This window comes from Oncorhynchus clarkii, chromosome 20 (assembly GCF_045791955.1).
Source record: "Oncorhynchus clarkii lewisi isolate Uvic-CL-2024 chromosome 20, UVic_Ocla_1.0, whole genome shotgun sequence".
NCBI lineage: Eukaryota > Metazoa > Chordata > Actinopteri > Salmoniformes > Salmonidae > Oncorhynchus > Oncorhynchus clarkii.
This window is the reverse complement of record NC_092166.1, coordinates 4,348,613-4,364,436: the sequence shown is the minus strand read 5'-3', so window position 1 is coordinate 4,364,436 and position 15,824 is coordinate 4,348,613. Positions and strand designations below refer to the sequence as shown.

The 15,824-nt window shown below is 45.4% G+C and overlaps 1 protein-coding gene across 6 annotated transcripts in view; it reads left to right on the top strand.

The window, feature by feature from the left end:
• LOC139375789 (band 4.1-like protein 3) overlaps positions 1-15,459 on the top strand; it is a 97,251-nt gene extending 81,792 nt beyond the window's left edge. For all 6 annotated transcript variants that reach the window (XM_071117647.1, XM_071117648.1, XM_071117646.1 and 3 more), the window contains 6 exons: positions 997-1,083; positions 3,790-3,882; positions 4,019-4,117; positions 6,572-6,655; positions 7,468-7,580; positions 13,444-15,459. In XM_071117647.1, coding sequence (XP_070973748.1) covers positions 997-1,083; positions 3,790-3,882; positions 4,019-4,117; positions 6,572-6,655; positions 7,468-7,575 — 471 coding nt within the window. In that variant the 3' untranslated portion in view covers positions 7,576-7,580; positions 13,444-15,459. The remainder of the gene's footprint in view (positions 1-996; positions 1,084-3,789; positions 3,883-4,018; positions 4,118-6,571; positions 6,656-7,467; positions 7,581-13,443) is intronic.
• The last annotated feature ends 365 nt before the right edge of the window (positions 15,460-15,824 follow it).

Sequence of the window (15,824 nt, the reverse complement as noted above, 5' to 3'; positions counted from 1 at the left end):
AGTAACCCCGTGTCCTGTATGGCTCCACAACCAAACAAGCTTTCTGTATATGTCCCCTTCCATCTGCCCACTTCAGGCTTTTTGTTGCTCTCAAAGCTTTGCTTCATTTTGACATATGGCTCCAAAGCTTACTGTATCTTGCAGTTACCAGCTCCTCGGGTGGGCAGCTCCTCGGGTGGGCAGCTCCCAGCTCCTCGGGTGGGCAGCTCCTCAGGTGGGCAGCTCCCAGCTCCTCGGGTGGGCAGCTCCCAGCTCCTCGGGTGGGCAGCTCCCAGCTCCTCGGGTGGGCAGCTCCCAGCTCCTCGGGTGGGCAGCTCCTCGGGTGGGCAGCTCCTCGGGTGGGCAGCTCCTCGGGTGGGCAGCTCCCAGCTCCTCGGATGGGCAGCTCCCAGCTCCTCGGGTGGGCCGCTAAAAGGCTTTTGTTATGACTGTTTTGCTGCTCAGCACCATTTTATTTCCTCCAGCTCGGTCATTGGTCATTGGCAGTGACATCATTACTTAGTATGCTGACATTCGCTGCAGCTTCTCTCACTATGCCACCAGAAACATTGTATGAGTCTTCGTTGTATTAGGCCCTGTCCCCTTCATGTCTGCATCCTCCTGAAGTCTTCTCTGTGTTAGATTTGACTCTCCTTCTCTCTCCTTCTCTCTCCTTGCCCTGGCCATCAGTCTTCACTGGGATGGGTCCCCTCCTCTGTAACCAAGGTGACCGCTGCTTTGGTCGTCATGGAAGCGTCAGTCACAGCAGTCATGTTGTGTCGGATTTCCCAAACAACCATTATTTAGTCCGTTTTAAATTCACCGGAGGCTCTGTTAAATGTTACAAACCTGGAATATGTTTTGCTGGAATACTTCTCCCTTTTAACTGGTCTGTCAATAGGACTACCTTTTGTGGTGTCTGTCTCTCTGTAAATGTTTGTAAGCCTATATTTTCACTATAAGGTCAGCTATTCTACCAGAGGTCAAGGATCATGACGTCTCTCTTGTCCCTGACAGAGCCCGGCTGAAGAGGAAGAGGAGGAGGAGGAGGAGATGGGAGGGAGCCAGGGGATTGCTGAGACAGCACAGTCTACAGGACCTACGGTGAGCCTCTGCCCTACTGATTCTGCAGAACCACAACTTGAGCCAGTAGTCACTGAAGAAACACAGGCTGCAGGCTTGCACCCAGAACCTCTCACAGTAGACGCTGATCTAGAACCAGTAATGACTGCCGAGACCCAGCCAGAACTAACTATAGAGGTACTGACAAGAAAGATGTGGATGAAGGAAGTTAAATAAGACCAGGACATGTCCACTTCAGAGGGTCTAGAAGACATGTCCACTTCAGAGGGTCTAGAAGACATGTCCACTTCAGAGGGTCTAGAAGACATGTCCACTTCAGAGGGTCTAGAAGACATGTCCACTTCAGAGGGTCTAGAAGACATGTCCACTTCAGAGGGTCTAGAAGACATGTCCACTTCAGAGGGTCTAGAAGACATGTCCACTTCAGAGGGTCTAGAAGACATTTCCACTTCAGAGGGTCTAGGAGACAGGACCACTTCACAGGGTCTAGAAGACATGTCCACTTCACAGGGTCTAGAAGACAGGACCACTTCACAGGGTCTAGAAGACATGAGAGCCTTCTCAGACCCACAGCTCCAGCCTGGCCCCTCCAAGAGATAACCTTTCGCCAGCCCCGGTGTCCTCTGCCTGGGACTCTAACATCACCACGGTCTCCAGCCTGGCCCCTCCAAGAGATAACCTTTAGCCAGCCCCGGTGTCCTCTGCCTGGGACTCTAACATCACCACGGTCTCCAGCCTGGCCCCTCCAAGAGATAACCTTTAGCCAGCCCCGGTGTCCTCTGCCTGGGACTCTAACATCACCACGGTCTCCAGCCTGTCCCCTCCAAGAGATAACCTTTAGCCAGCCCCGGTGTCCTCTGCCTGGGACTCTAACATCACCACGGTCTCCAGCCTGGCCCCTCCAAGAGATAACCTTTAGCCAGCCCCGGTGTCCTCTGCCTGGGACTCTAACATCACCACGGTCTCCAGCCTGGCCCCTCCAAGAGATAACCTTTAGCCAGCCCCGGTGTCCTCTGCCTGGGACTCTAACATCACCACGGTCTCCAGCCTGGCCCCTCCAAGAGATAACCTTTAGCCAGCCCCGGTGTCCTCTGCCTGGGACTCTAACATCACCACGGTCTCCAGCCTGGCCCCTCCAAGAGATAACCTTTAGCCAGCCCCGGTGTCCTCTGCCTGGGACTCTAACATCACCACGGTCTCCAGCCTGGCCCCTCCAAGAGATAACCTTTAGCCAGCCCCGGTGTCCTCTGCCTGGGACTCTAACATCACCACGGTCTCCAGCCTGGCCCCTCCAAGAGATAACCTTTAGCCAGCCCCGGTGTCCTCTGCCTGGGACTCTAACATCACCACGGTCTCCAGCCTGGCCCCTCATTCTCTCTCTCCCATAAAGGAGATTGAACAGATCAGGAAACCTAATTAACAGCACACTTGATGGAACTTTTGCGATTTGCATTGGCCGTTTCCATAGGGCCGTTTCCATAGGGACATATCTATAGGACTGTTTCCATAGGGCCGTTTCCAATAGGGCCGTTTCCATAGGGACATATCTATAGGACCGTTTCCATAGGGCCGTTTCCATAGGGCCGTATCTATAGGGCCGTTTCCATAGGGCCGTTTCCATAGGGACGTTTCCATAGGGACATATCTATTGGGACATATCCATAGGGCCGTTTCCATAGGGACGTATCTATAGGGCCGTTTCCATAGGGACATATCTATAGGGCCGTTTCCATAGGGACATATCTATAGGGCCGTTTCCATAGGGCCGTTTCCATAGGGACATATCTATAGGGCCGTTTCCATAGGGCCGTGTCCATAGGGACATATCTATTAGGACATATCCATAGGGCCGTTTCCATAGGGACGTATCTATAGGGCCGTTTCCATAGGGACATATCCATAGGGCCGTTTCCATAGGGACATATCCATAGGGCCGTTTCCATAGGGACGTATCTATAGGGCCGTTTCCATAGGGACATATCTATAGGGCCGTTTCCATAGGGACATATCTATAGGGCCGTTTCCATAGGGACATATCTATAGGGCCGTTTCCATAGGGACATATCTATAGGGCCGTTTCCATAGGGACATATCTATAGGGCCGTTTCCATAGGGACATATCTATAGGGACGTTTCCATAGGGCCGTTTCCATAGGGACATATCTATAGGGCCGTTTCCATAGGGACATATCTATAGGGACGTTTCCATAGGGCCGTTTCCATAGGGACATATCTATAGGGCCGTTTCCATAGGGACATATCTATAGGGCCGTTTCCATAGGGACATATCTATAGGGCCGTTTCCATAGGGCCGTTTCCATAGGGACATATCTATAGGGCCGTTTCCATAGGGCCGTGTCCATAGGGACATATCTATAGGGCCGTTTCCATAGGGCCGTTTCCATAGGGACATATCTATAGGGCCGTTTGATAGGTTGTACTTTACTTCCTCTGACTAGGGGTATTATGTGTTTTATTGGTTTAGCTCATGGTGTTGTTCTCTGTTCAGGTTCTCCATTCTGGCATGCGTTTGTCTTGATTCCATTGTGTTTGTCTTGATTCCATTGTGTTTGTTAGCAAAACACACACACACACACACACAAGCTCCTAAATGGCAGATGGAACTGTCGAGTATTGATACTACTATTAATGTTGAGGGTTCTGCCTTCCTGTGTTCCCCTGTCATCCCTTCTCATGTCTTCTCCCTCTGTTCCCGTTATCTCCCAGAAACCCGAGGCTGTGCCAGCAGTGGAGTCGACCACCAAGGAGGTACCTGTTGTCCACACGGAGACTAAAACCATCACGTACGAGTCTTCAGAGGTGCGTTCATTAGGGCAGCGACGTAAGAAGAAGAAGAGGAGAAAAGGAAAGCAACAGTGAGAGTTTCTTCCTTGTTCAGGTAGTCCCTCCCTTTCCTTTCCACTCATTTTGAGTTTTGTCACGTGACTTCTGACAGGGTGACTACAACGGCGATGTGGAACCCGGTGTTCTGATGAGCGCACAGACCGTCACCTCGGAGACCACCAGCACCACCACGACCACGCACATCACTAAGGTCAGGGGTCATTTCATCAGCTGACCCTTTTTGACCTCTGAGTCTCTAACCATAACCCATTATAAACGAATTACCACTGAGTCTCTAACCATAACCCATTATAAACTAATTACCACTGAGTCTCTAACCATAACCCATTATAAACTTCTATTGAACTTCAGTGGCTCCTTCAGTTTGCTGAATCTCTTTTCTCGTTGTCCTTCATGCTATCAGCTAAAATAACAGTTTTATTTTCTTCATAACGTTCTGTCCTCTATCAATCCCTTCTGTTTGTCTTCATAACGTTCTGTCCCCTCTATCAATCCCTTCTGTTTGTCTTCATAACGTTCTGTCCCCTCTATCAATCCCTTCTGTTTGTCTTCATAACGTTCTGTCCCCTCTATCAATCCCTTCTGTTTGTCTTCATAACGTTCTATCCTCTATCAATCCCTTCTGTTTGTCTTCATAACGTTCTATCCTCTATCAATCCCTTCTGTTTGTCTTCATAACGTTCTGTCCCCTCTATCAATCCCTTCTGTTTGTCTTCATAACGTTCTGTCCCCTCTATCAATCCCTTCTGTTTGTCTTCATAACGTTCTGTCCCCTCTATCAATCCCTTCTGCTTTTCTTCATAACGTTCTATCCTCTATCAATCCTTTCTGTTTGTCTTCATAACGTTCTGTCCTCTATCAATCCCTTCTGTTTGTCTTCATAACGTTCTGTCCCCTCTATCAATCCCTTCTGTTTGTCTTCATAACGTTCTGTCCCCTCTATCAATCCCTTCTGTTTGTCTTCATAACGTTCTGTCCCCTCTATCAATCCCTTCTGTTTGTCTTCATAACGTTCTATCCTCTATCAATCCCTTCTGTTTGTCTTCATAACGTTCTGTCCCCTCTATCAATCCCTTCTGTTTGTCTTCATAACGTTCTATCCTCTATCAATCCCTTCTGTTTGTCTTCATAACGTTCTATCCTCCATCAATCCCTTCTGTTTGTCTTCATAACGTTCTGTCCCCTCTATCAATCCCTTCTGTTTGTCTTCATAACGTTCTGTCCCCTCTATCAATCCCTTCTGTTTGTCTTCATAACGTTCTGTCCTCTATCAATCCCTTCTGTTTGTCTTCATAACGTTCTGTCCTCTATCAATCCCTTCTGTTTGTCTTCATAACGTTCTGTCCCCTCTATCAATCCCTTCTGTTTGTCTTCATAACGTTCTGTCCCCTCTATCAATCCCTTCTGTTTGTCTTCATAACGTTCTGTCCCCTCTATCAATCCCTTCTGTTTGTCTTCATAACGTTCTGTCCTCTATCAATCCCTTCTGTTTGTCTTCATAACGTTCTATCCTCTATCAATCCCTTCTGTTTGTCTTCATAACGTTCTATCCTCCATCAATCCCTTCTGTTTGTCTTCATAACGTTCTGTCCCCTCTATCAATCCCTTCTGTTTGTCTTCATAACGTTCTGTCCCCTCTATCAATCCCTTCTGTTTGTCTTCATAACGTTCTGTCCTCTATCAATCCCTTCTGCTTTTCTTCATAACGTTCTGTCCCCTATCAATCCCTTCTGTTTGTCTTCATAACGTTCTGTCCCCTCTATCAATCCCTTCTGTTTGTCTTCATAACGTTCTGTCCCCTCTATCAATCCCTTCTGTTTGTCTTCATAACGTTCTGTCCCCTCTATCAATCCCTTCTGTTTGTCTTCATAACGTTCTGTCCCCTCTATCAATCCCTTCTGTTTGTCTTCATAACGTTCTGTCCCCTCTATCAATCCCTTCTGTTTGTCTTCATAACGTTCTATCCTCTATCAATCCCTTCTGTTTGTCTTCATAACGTTCTGTCCCCTCTATCAATCCCTTCTGTTTGTCTTCATAACGTTCTGTCCTCTATCAATCCCTTCTGTTTGTCTTCATAACGTTCTGTCCTCTATCAATCCCTTCTGCTTTTCTTCATAACGTTCTGTCCCCTCTATCAATCCCTTCTGTTTGTCTTCATAACGTTCTATCCTCTATCAATCCCTTCTGTTTGTCTTCATAACGTTCTGTCCTCTATCAATCCCTTCTGTTTGTCTTCATAACGTTCTGTCCTCTATCAATCCCTTCTGTTTGTCTTCATAACGTTCTGTCCCCTCTATCAATCCCTTCTGTTTGTCTTCATAACATTCTGTCCTCTATCAATCCCTTCTGTTTGTCTTCATAACGTTCTGTCCTCTATCAATCCCTTCTGTTTGTCTTCATAACGTTCTGTCCTCTATCAATCCCTTCTGTTTGTCTTCATAACGTTCTGTCCCCTCTATCAATCCCTTCTGTTTGTCTTCATAACGTTCTGTCCCCTCTATCAATCCCTTCTGTTTGTCTTCATAACGTTCTGTCCCCTCTATCAATCCCTTCTGTTTGTCTTCATAACGTTCTGTCCCCTATCAATCCCTTCTGTTTGTCTTCATAACGTTCTGTCCCCTCTATCAATCCGTTCTGCTGTCAGACTGTGAAAGGAGGGATCTCTGAGACCAGGATAGAGAAGAGGATTGTCATTACAGGAGAAGCAGGAGATATCGACCATGATCAGGTCACTTTCTTTCTTAATCACCTTTTCTTTCTTTCTGTCTTAATTTATTGATTATTTTGATTATTGATTATTTTGATAATCAATTGATTATTTTGAAAGTATACAGATGAGGATTACAAAATGTGTCATGAATCTGGAGAAGATATGAACTTCCTCTCTCACCTATAAAGTGACAATAATGACTTGAGTATAATATGGATGTATTTTACTGTGTGATGTTATCTCACTTGAATTTTTCTGGTTGATGTAACTAGTGTAGTAGACTACTACTAACCAGTAGGTTACCCAGTAACAAGTAGTCATGCTAGACACACTCACTGACTACCACTCCCTCCCGTCCCTCATCCCTCCTACCCACCTCCCTCCCGTCCCTCATCCCTCCTACCCACCTCCTCCCTTCTGTCCCTCTTCCCTCCGTCTCTTCTCCCCCCCCGTCCCTCCTCCCGTCTCTCCCACCCTACCCACCTCCTCCCTCCTACCCACCTCCCTCCTACCCACCTCCCTCCTACCCACCTCCTCCCTCCTGTCCCTCATCCCTCCTACCCACCTCCTCCCTTCTGTCCCTCTTCCCTCCGTCTCTTCTCCCCCCGTCCCTCCTCCCGTCTCTCCCACCCTACCCACCTCTTCCCTCCTACCCACCTCCCTCCTACCCACCTCCCTCCTACCCACCTCCCTCCCGTCCCACTTCCCTCCCTCCCGTCCCTCATCCCCACCTCCCTCCTACCCACCTCCCTCCTACCCACCTCCCTCCCGTCCCTCCTTCCCCCTCTCTGTCTCCCTCTCCTGGTATTGGTATGGTATTGCACCACCAGGCTCTGGCCCAGGCCATAAAGGAGGCCAAAGAGCAGCACCCTGACATGTCAGTGACCAAAGTAGTGGTTCATAAAGAGACAGAGATCACACCTGAGGGAGAGGACTGACCCAGGTAAGGAGACCACCGTATGTGGTCGTGGTATGGCTCGTTTGTGGTCAGCTGGGCTGGGCTTGGAAGCTAGTCCACTCATCTTCCTCCATCTCTCCTCGGCATGCTCCTGCTTCCCCCCATCATCATCAGCATGTCTCTTACTGGCACTGAGTCTTGCTTCTGAAATACTAACAGGCTACTTACTACACATCCTCACCAACCTCCTCATCCTACATCTAGACATTATAACTCTATCAACTGTCCTTCCAGGAGGAGTTTTCCACTTGCAGACAGTGTGAAATACATTGGAAACGCTCAGCTAATGTATGCACACAGGACATGTATATAATAGTTTCCCTATAACAAAGCTAGTAGTACTAGCGCTGTAGCTGTAGTTCTAGCGCTGTAGCTGTAGTTCTAGTACTGTAGTTGTAGTCCTAGTGCTGTAGTTGTAGTTCTAGCGCTGTAGTTGTAGTCCTAGCGCTGTAGTTGTAGTGTTGTAGTTCTAGTGCTGTAGTTGTAGTCCTAGCGCTGTAGTTGTAGTTCTAGTGCTGTAGCTGTAGTTCTAGCGCTGTGGTTGTACTAGTGCTGTAGCTGTAGTTCTGGCGATGTAGTTGTAGTTCTATTGCTGTAGTTCTAGCGCTGTAGTTCTAGCGCTGTGGTTCTAGTGCTGTAGCTGTAGTTCTAGTGCTGTAGTTCTAGTGCTGTAGCTGTAGTCCTAGTGCTGTAGTTCTAGCGCTGTAGTTCTAGTGCTGTAGCTATAGTCCTAGTGCTGTAATTCTAGTGCTGTATCTGTAGTTCTAGTGCTGTAGTCCTAGTGCTGTAGTCCTAGTGCTGTAGTTCTAGTGCTGTATCTGTAGTTCTAGTGCTGTATCTGTAGTTCTAGTGCTGTAGCTGTAGTTCTAGCGCTGTAGCTGTAGTTCTGTAGCTGTAGTTCTAGCGCTGTAGTTCTAGCGCTGTAGTTCTAGCGCTGTAGTTCTAGCGCTGTAGTTGTAGTTCTAGCGCTGTAGCTGTAGTTCTAGCGCTGTAGCTGTAGTTCTAGCGCTGTAGCTGTAGTTCTAGCGCTGTAGTTCTAGCGCTGTAGCTGTAGTTCTAGCGCTGTAGTTCTAGCGCTGTAGCTGTAGTTCTAGCGCTGTAGTTCTAGCGCTGTAGCTGTAGTTCTAGCGCTGTAGTTCTAGCGTTGTAGTTCTGGCGCTGTAGTTCTAGCGCTGTAGTTCTAGTGCTGTAGCTGTAGTTCTAGCGCTGTAGTTCTAGTGCTGTAGCTGTAGTTCTAGTGCTGTAGTTCTAGTGCTGTAATTCTAGCGCTGTAGTTCTAGCACTGTAGTTTTAGTGCTGTAGCTGTAGTTCTAGCGCTGTAGCTGTAGTTCTAGCGCTTTAGTTCTAGCGCTGTAGCTGTAGTTCTAGCGCTGTAGCTGTAGTTCTAGCGCTGTAGTTCTAGTGCTGTAGCTGTAGTTCTAGCGCTGTAGTTCTAGCGCTGTAGTTCTAGCGCTGTAGTTCTAGCTAGAGCTGCATGTCAGGTCTGCTAAGTAACTCGTCTGTGTGGACTCAGCTCTAACCTGGATACACTAGTTTCGATATGCCTCACAAACTTGCAAATAAATCAGTCCGATTGATTATTAATTAGTAGATTAATTAAATGTATCTATCTGAATCGGATCTGTAAACTCATCCAAACAAAATCATGTTATTGACCAACCTCTTCAAAGCTTCTAAAATGAGGAAGTGTTGTCATCATAAAGAGCCTAGATTTCACTACTTCCTGTCATGTGTTTGTAGACAGAGGCAGGTCCAATCTGTTGTATCTAGGTCAGAGGAGTGAGTTGTGCTGCTCCCTGCGTGCTCTCTGGTTGCCGAGTCAACATAACTGCAAAACACACGGGAAGGGTTGGGGTTTCAAGAGGGTTAAACACATGGAACGCTACAGATAGAAATGTAGTGAATAGAGCCGGCATGATTCCTCACTCTACATGTCAGAGATGCATGCTTGTTCTGTGTAATATGTTTATATCTGAACGTTCCACAGTGTGCAAACTGTTGTTGTGTTTCAGTATTCTGGCATGTCTAGTCTAGCTTCTACTGTTTTTTTTTTTTTTGGTGGATTCTGATTGGTTGACCTGCATGGTGTTGGTTGCTTGTATGATGGAATAGAAGCTCTATGGCGGTCCCCCTTCCCACTCCTTCATGTTACTCTGCCTCTCCTGGTTTAAGAATTGAATCACATCTTTTCTTTTTATTTAAACATCTTTGTCATTTTAAAACATATTCAGTGGGCATGTTGTTGGCCTCTTTAAGCCTTTACACTCGTGGGAATTGGCCTATATGGATAGGGCTAAATTGAAACGTTTCTAACAGAAGAACTATAAAAGCAAATGCAATAACAATGGTAACAATTGAAAGAGAACAGTTTGGAGATAAATGGGGAAACAATTAGACCAAAAGGTGAGGACTCAACAGTTCACCTGACCAGACTGAATCCAAACATCACACTGTTGATTTGATGTGAATGTTACACTTACTGTACTTTTCACAGCATCTGAATATACTGTGATACATTCAGTAACATAAGAATATTCCTGGACAATGTGGGGTAGGTAAAATATAAAACAAAACAAAAATGACGACAAGGGTTTGAGGGAGAGGACTAACTGGAGTCTCCAAGTGGACACACGACTCTCCAAAGTGTTCACAGTTTCTAAGTCATTTCAATGCAGTTTTATGACTCAAGGAAAGATCCTCCAACTACTAGTATTTTTTTTTTAGCTCTCCTAGCTGTGTCATTGAGGAACTAGAGCAAGTACACTTGTAGTTGTTTTGTTTGGAACACAGCCCTTCATCCTCGTCATCACACAATTACAGTGCCTCGCAAAAGTATTCATTCCCCCTTGATGTTTTTCCTATTTTGTTGCATTACAACCTGTCATTTAAATTGATTTTCATCTGGATTTCATATAATGGACATAAACACAAAATAGTCCAAATTGGTGAAGTGAAATGAAAAAATGTTGTTATTTGCTGTGATGCCCCTAAATAAGATCTGGTGCAACCAATTTCCTTCAGAAGTCACACAATTAGTTAGATTGTACACAGGTGTACTTTATTTAAGTGTCACGTGATCTGTCACATGATCTCAGTGTATATATACACCTGTTCTGAAAAACCTGAGTCTGCAACACCACTAAGCAAGCAGCACCATGAAGACCAAGGAGCTCTCCAAACAGGTCAGGGACAAATTTGTGGAGAAGTACAGTTCAGGGTTGGACTATAAAAAAATATCCAGAACTTTGAACATCCCACGGAGCACCATTAAATCCATTATTAAAAAATGGAAAGAATATGGCACCACAACAAACCTACCAAGAGAGGGCCGCCCACCAAAACTCACCGACCAGGCAAGGAGGGCATTAATCAGAGAGGCAACAATTGGAGTATCTGTCCATAGGACCACTTTAAGTCGTACACTCCACAGAGCTGGGCTTTACGCAAAAGTGGCCAGAAAAATATAAGCAAACATGTTTGGTGTTTGCCAAAAGGCATGTGGGAGACTCCCCAAACATATGGAAGAAGGTAGTCTGGTCAGATGAGACTACAATGGATGTTTTTGGCCATCAAGGAAAATGCTATGTCTGGCACAACCCCAATACCCCTCACCACCCCGAGAACACGCTCACCACCCCGAGAACACCATCCCCACAGTGAAGCATGGTGGTGGCAGCATCCTGCTGTGGGGATGTTTTTAATCGTCAGGAAAACGGTCAGAATTGAAGGAATGATGGATGGTGATAAATAGGGAATTCCAGTGGCTAGATGTGCCAAGCTTATAGAGAAATACCACAAGCTGTAATTGCTGCAAACGGTGGCTCTACAAAGTATTGACTTTGGGGTGGGTGAATAGTCTGTTTTTTTGTTGTCTTTCTTGTTTGTTTCACAAACATGTATATATTTTGCATCTTCCATGTGGTGTAAATCAAATGATACAAACCCCCCAAAAAATCTATTTTAATTCCTGGTTGTGAGGCAACAAAATAGGAAAAATGCCAAGGGGGGTGAATACCTTCGCAAGACTCTGTACTGTTGTTGTTTAGACAATCCAGAATTTTCTTCACAATAGACCAAAAAAAAATAGGCTCATTCTGTTCAGAACAACCAATGGTATGACGCCATGTCATCTTGTAACATCAACTATAAACACGATCATGAGTTTTATGATATGAAAATATGGACTCACAGGTGTTTGGTTTGCATGTATGACGTCAAAACGCTATTTATTACAATCCTAATCATCTCATCTTTCAAATGACATCGAGTCCTCTTCATTTACAGCATTTCCCTCATTTAGACAACGACAAAAGTGGCCATTTTGCTCAACTTTAGAACGGAGCCAGAGCTCTAACATCATGTATAGCAGAGCCAGAGCTCTAACATCATGTATAGCAGAGCCAGAGCTCTGACATCATGTATAGCAGAGCCAGAGCTCTAACATCATGTATAGCAGAGCCAGAGCTCTAACATCATGTATAGCAGAGCCAGAGCTCTAACATCATGTATAGCAGAGCCAGAGCTCTGACATCATGTATAGCAGAGCCAGAGCTCTAACATCATGTATAGCAGAGCCAGAGCTCTGACATCATGTATAGCAGAGCCAGAGCTCTGACATCATGTATAGCAGAGCCAGAGCTCTGACATCATGTATAGCAGAGCCAGAGCTCTGACATCATGTATAGCAGAGCCAGAGCTCTGACATAATGTATAGCAGAGCTGTGAAGCGCAGAGCCAGAGCTCTAACATCATGTATAGCATATTACTGTACAGCCACAGCTTTCCATTTTAGGTGTTTATTAGTGCCCAAATCCGCCATTTTCAACCCATATATTTATGGCTACGACTGTAAAGGTTTAAGATTTGACGATGGCCTTTGTCCTACATTACTTTAAGTCCTCTAGGTTTTTCCAGGTGTTATTTCTTCTGAGTTAAACTATAACTCACATGCTACAGCACTGCAGAGGTGTGTGTGTGTGTGTGTGTGTGTGTGTGTGTGTGTGTGTGTGTGTGTGTGTGTGTGTGTGTGTGTGTGTGTGTGTGTGTGTGTGTAGCTATCTGCTACAGCTGTGTGCGTGCATGACCAATGATGAGACTGTCATAACTCCATGGCCTTGCCCTCGGCTCTGTGAGGTCTCCATGGCCGTGCCCTCGGCTCTGTGAGGTCTCCGTGACCTTGTCCTCAGCTCTGTGAGGTCTCTGTGACCTTGCCCTCAGCTCTGTGAGGTCACTGTGACCTTGCCCTCGGCTCTGTGAGGTCACTGTGACCTTGCCCTCGGCTCTGTGAGGTCTCTGTGACCTTGCCCTCGGCTCTGTGAGGTCTCCGTGGCCTTGCCCTCGGCTCTGTGAGGTCACTGTGACCTTGCCCTCGGCTCTGTGATGTCTCTGTGACCTTGCCCTCGGCTCTGTGAGGTCTCCGTGGCCTTGTCCTCAGCTCTGTGAGGTCACTGTGACCTTGCCCTCGGCTCTGTGAGGTCTCTGTGACCTTGCCCTCGGCTCTGTGAGGTCTCCGTGGCCTTGTCCTCAGCTCTGTTCGTGCTACTCTCCATGCTGTTACTCTCTGTTATTGTGATGCATCTCAGACACATATTTAATTTAGTCCTGGATCCACAAAGGGCTTTCAGAGATACAGATAATGTTTTTTTAGTCCAGGATTAAGGCTTATTCTATGTCCAGGAAACTGGACCTAAAAATGATCTGTGGATGCCTTGCAATTCCAATGTCCTGCTCTGCGTTAAGTTTTCACTGTCATTTACATGACTGACGACTTCTGCCTCCCTTAGTGTGCCGTTTCCTATGTTGTTCCAAATGAGTGGAAATTCACTAACCAACGTTCTTTCTCTTTTAGGAGTAAAGCCCAGGACCGTTTATAAATCCCCTGGTGGAAGGACTCCCCTCAAACCTCCAGCATCCAACTCCCAACGTCATGATGGGTTTCATTGCATTACTGTGCCTGCCTGCTGGGCCTGTTGTAAAACTACAGTGGAGACTACACAGGCCAGCCTATTGTTCTACAGACAGTCGTGTTCTATAGAAATACAATCTATAGAGCGGGCTTCCCCGTTCAAGTCAATGATGGCATAATAGATTCTAATTCTATGCTCTGCGCTCTCTATGGTCCCGTTCCTAATCTGAGCTCCCATGTGCTTACCTTGGCTTTACTGCCTAAATTGTGATGTCAACGGAAGATTAAAGTCAAAAAGAGGTAGTTAAGTTTTATGCCTATCGTCAGTCCCATCCGTCATTATAAAAAAATATATATATATATTTGCATGAGCAGAATGCCGCAATTTATTATAAGAAAAATAAAATGATCAAGATTTACTGTGAGATAATAAACAAACAGGTTATTAAATCACTTGAACTCTCGCTGAACTCTACAACAGGCAGGTGGATTTCATTCACCGTCTTGCTATCTATTTAAGATTATATTATAAACAACCTTTTTTTTGGGGGGGGGGGGGGGTCAGCGTTCTTTATTTTATTTATGAAATGAAAATCCATCACTCCGAGAGAAGAAAAAAAAGAAGTTAAACTGCTGTTAGGCTTTATGTGACCTATTAGAGCACACAACAATATTATTATTCTAATGACTTAGTAGATGGTAGAAGTGCCGACCTCCATGCCGCCTCACTCCACCACTCCCATCGTCTCAGATAGAAATACATTTTTAAATCCACTTTTACAACAAAGTCCTGTATGTGTTGTCCTGGGCAACAGCAACTGCAAACAAAGGCAGATTATATCGTCTATATTCAGCAACAAATTATTTTATTCATGTTGTGTTGTATTTTTTTTTTTGTCTGAACATTTTGTCCGTATTCTTTATTCAAACATTGTAGCATATTTCAAAATAGCCTGTGTCCCAGATCGGTTTGTCCTCGTGGCCACTAACCAACATGGAGATGGCATGATGGCACTATCCGACTGGCACCCAGGCTATATTTGAGACGGTTGACAGTCTGTTTTTAAAAACACTTTCTAGATGGGGGGGGTTACATAGTTTGTGCCCAGGCTATGTTTGAGACAATGTCTCGATGTGGGTTTTACTTGTATTGTTGTGATCTATCTGCAAACGGACACAAATGGTATACATTCTCCTCTGTATTAATTAATGGCTGGACTACAGTTCCCACAATGCTGTGTGTGACTGACTGAAAGGCCCAGGACTCAAACTAACAGGACTGCTCTGTCCAGATGAACATATTTTGGTCTGAAATAGCACCCTATCCTCTATATAGTGCACTACTTTTGACCAGAGCCATATGGGATTCACTATAAAGGGGATATGGTGCTATTTGTGACTCATCCAAAGACAAGTATTTGATCTGATCTGTCAGTCAATCAGGTGAATGTCTCAGAAGCCGTAATAGTTCTGTTCTACCAGTATCATAGTTGCTTCTAGACACTGATCTTGGGTCAGTTTTGCATTTTCCCTACTATAGCTAAGGTTGGGATTGGGGGGGGGGGGGGTCTAATTTTGAATATAACCTTTATTGTACTTGGCAAGTCAATTTAAGAAAGAAAAAACATCTTATTCACAATGATGGCCTACCCCAGCTAAACCCTTCCACAAACCCAGACGACGCTGGGACTCCCGATCACAGCCCGATGTGATACAGACCCGGGTCTGTAGTGACGCCTCCCTTAGACCTCTGCGCCACTCGGTCCCCAAAAGGCTGATCTAAGCTGATCCTAGATCGGTACCTAAAGGTAAACTTCACCCCAGAGCCAGTATCATCAATATATAACTATGTATCAGGATGTTCCCAGCACCAACAGAACGTGGAATCATACGAAGTGGCAAATGCATATTATTGTGATTTTTTTCTTTCTTTCCTTTTTGAATAAAATATTGATTATATTATTCTGAAGCTTGTCTCTTGTCTTCAGTGGATGTAATGAACTACTTACCTCTTTGTAAAAAATATATGTTGATTATGTACATCTGGAAAATCTATAATTTCAGTACATTAATTTACTATCCAATATTGTAGGCTAATAACATATAATGCAGAAATGGCCCTCAGACATTGTCCAATGTTTGCCACGTGCTGGATTGATTAAATGCCCAATTCAGAAAAATTGTTTTTTTTTTAATCAAATTGTATTTGTCACATGCTTCATAAACAACAGGTGTGTAGACTAACAGTGACATTCTTACCTTCCCAACAATGGATATATACAAAAACAATGTGGGGGAAAAGTCCAGGGCTCTGAGTACTTCCT